The sequence below is a fragment of the Ictidomys tridecemlineatus genome, chromosome 4 (assembly GCF_052094955.1).
Source record: "Ictidomys tridecemlineatus isolate mIctTri1 chromosome 4, mIctTri1.hap1, whole genome shotgun sequence".
Classification (NCBI taxonomy): domain Eukaryota; kingdom Metazoa; phylum Chordata; class Mammalia; order Rodentia; family Sciuridae; genus Ictidomys; species Ictidomys tridecemlineatus.
Genome location: NC_135480.1, coordinates 18544482 through 18546192, shown reverse-complemented (window position 1 = coordinate 18546192; position 1711 = coordinate 18544482). Strand labels below are relative to the sequence as shown.

General features: G+C 41.6%; 1 protein-coding gene across 1 annotated transcript; it reads right to left on the bottom strand.

Moving 5' to 3' along the window:
- On the bottom strand, positions 1-906 carry LOC101955210 (olfactory receptor 4C12). The gene has a single exon (XM_005330071.3). It carries the CDS (start codon positions 901-903, stop codon positions 1-3), a length of 903 nt encoding a protein of 300 aa, XP_005330128.1. The 5' UTR covers positions 904-906.
- Positions 907-1711: the final 805 nt, after the last annotated feature.

Below are 1711 nucleotides of genomic sequence, written 5' to 3'. Positions count from 1 at the left end.
TTAACTTTTGACCCAGAGTTTCTTCATAGCACTTTTCACCTCTGCATTCCTGAGGGTGTAGATTAAAGGGTTGAGCATAGGAGTTATCATGGTATAAAACACAGCCACAGCTTTATCAATGGAGAAGGTGGTCACTGGGCGCAGATACACAAATATGCAGGGTACAAAGAATAAGATGACCACGGTGATGTGAGAGACACAGGTGGAGAGGGCTTTACGCCTTCCTTCCAAGCTTTGAGACTTCAGAGTGTATAGGATGACTGCATAAGAGACTATCAAGAGGAGAAAGTTCAACAGGCAGATGAACCCACTGTTGGCAGCAACAAAGAGTCCAAGGGTGTGGGTGTCCATGCAGACAAGTTTCAACAGAGGATTCAAGTCACACATAAAGTGGTCTATGACATTGGGGCCACAGAAAGGTAGCCAGACAGTGAAGAGGATCTGAACGGTGGCATGGACAAAACCTCCAGCCCAGGCCACTGCCACCAGGAGGCTACACACCTGGTGGTTCATGATGATCCTGTAGTGCAGGGGTTTACAGATGGCCACGTAGCGGTCGTAGGCCATCACTGTGAGGAGAATAATTTCAGCAGCCCCGAAAAGATGCTCAGCAAAGACTTGAGCCATGCATCCATGAAAAGATATGGTTTTGTTCACAGAAAGAGAGTCAGCTAGCATTTTAGGAGTCATAGAGGAAGAACAGCAGCCATCGAGAAGGGATAAGTAAGACAGGAAGAAGTACATGGGGGATCTGAGGGCTCTGCTGGTGCTGATGGTAACCATGATGAGCAGGTTTCCTGCCAGGGTGGCCAAGTAGACAGTTAAAAAGACAACAAATGAGAATTTCTGAAGCTCCATGTTTGGGGTCAAACCCAAAAGGATGAACTCTGTCACATTATTCATCTTCACCAAGAATTCAGTTCATGTCGCAGGTAACTATACTGAAAAAAAAAAGTCATACTCCTTCTTAATAAAAAGACTTTTACTTTGTGAATAAATAAGTCCACAGCTGTCTTATTTTTTTCTAGTCTATTACATAGGAAAATTGAGCACAAAACCACATTAACTGTTTCTTCTTCTTGTCCAAATGACAGATAGGTGTATTCATTGTGTTCTTTATATGTTCCTGATGGGTTTTCTATCTTCTATAGTTAAAAACAATGTGCAGTTTTTAAAATAAGAAAAGAAAAATACTATGCTCCATATTTCAAGGGACATTGTAAGATGTGGACAGAAACTAGCACACATGTGTTTTACCAGAGTAGGTGGACATATCAGAAGAAAATGGTTAGACTAAATTTAAGTCCCACAAAAACTGAGGGACACACAGAGACCCTTCATGAGTTATTCTTTTTCCTACTTTGCCATCTAGAAGCTTTTCAGCTTTTTCAGAACTTCAAAGGGTGCGTCTGTGTCTGTGCAATCCCAGGCATTGTGGTAAATGTCCATTGCACCACGGTCTCCTGCTCCTCTGTCTGTGTTCAACACTTTGTAAAACATTTACTGAGAGAAGAAGAAGAAGAAAAGAGGCAAAGGGGAGTTAAAATGGAAGAGGTAAAATAAGAGGAAGAAAACAGAAAAACACTAAAGTCAAAGAAAGAGAAATACGCTGACAATCCAAAGACAGTTTGGAGTCCTGAATCCAAACATTACTGATACCACAATATTTACTTTACAGCTCTGTGCTTCATGTTTTTACCTGTTAACACAG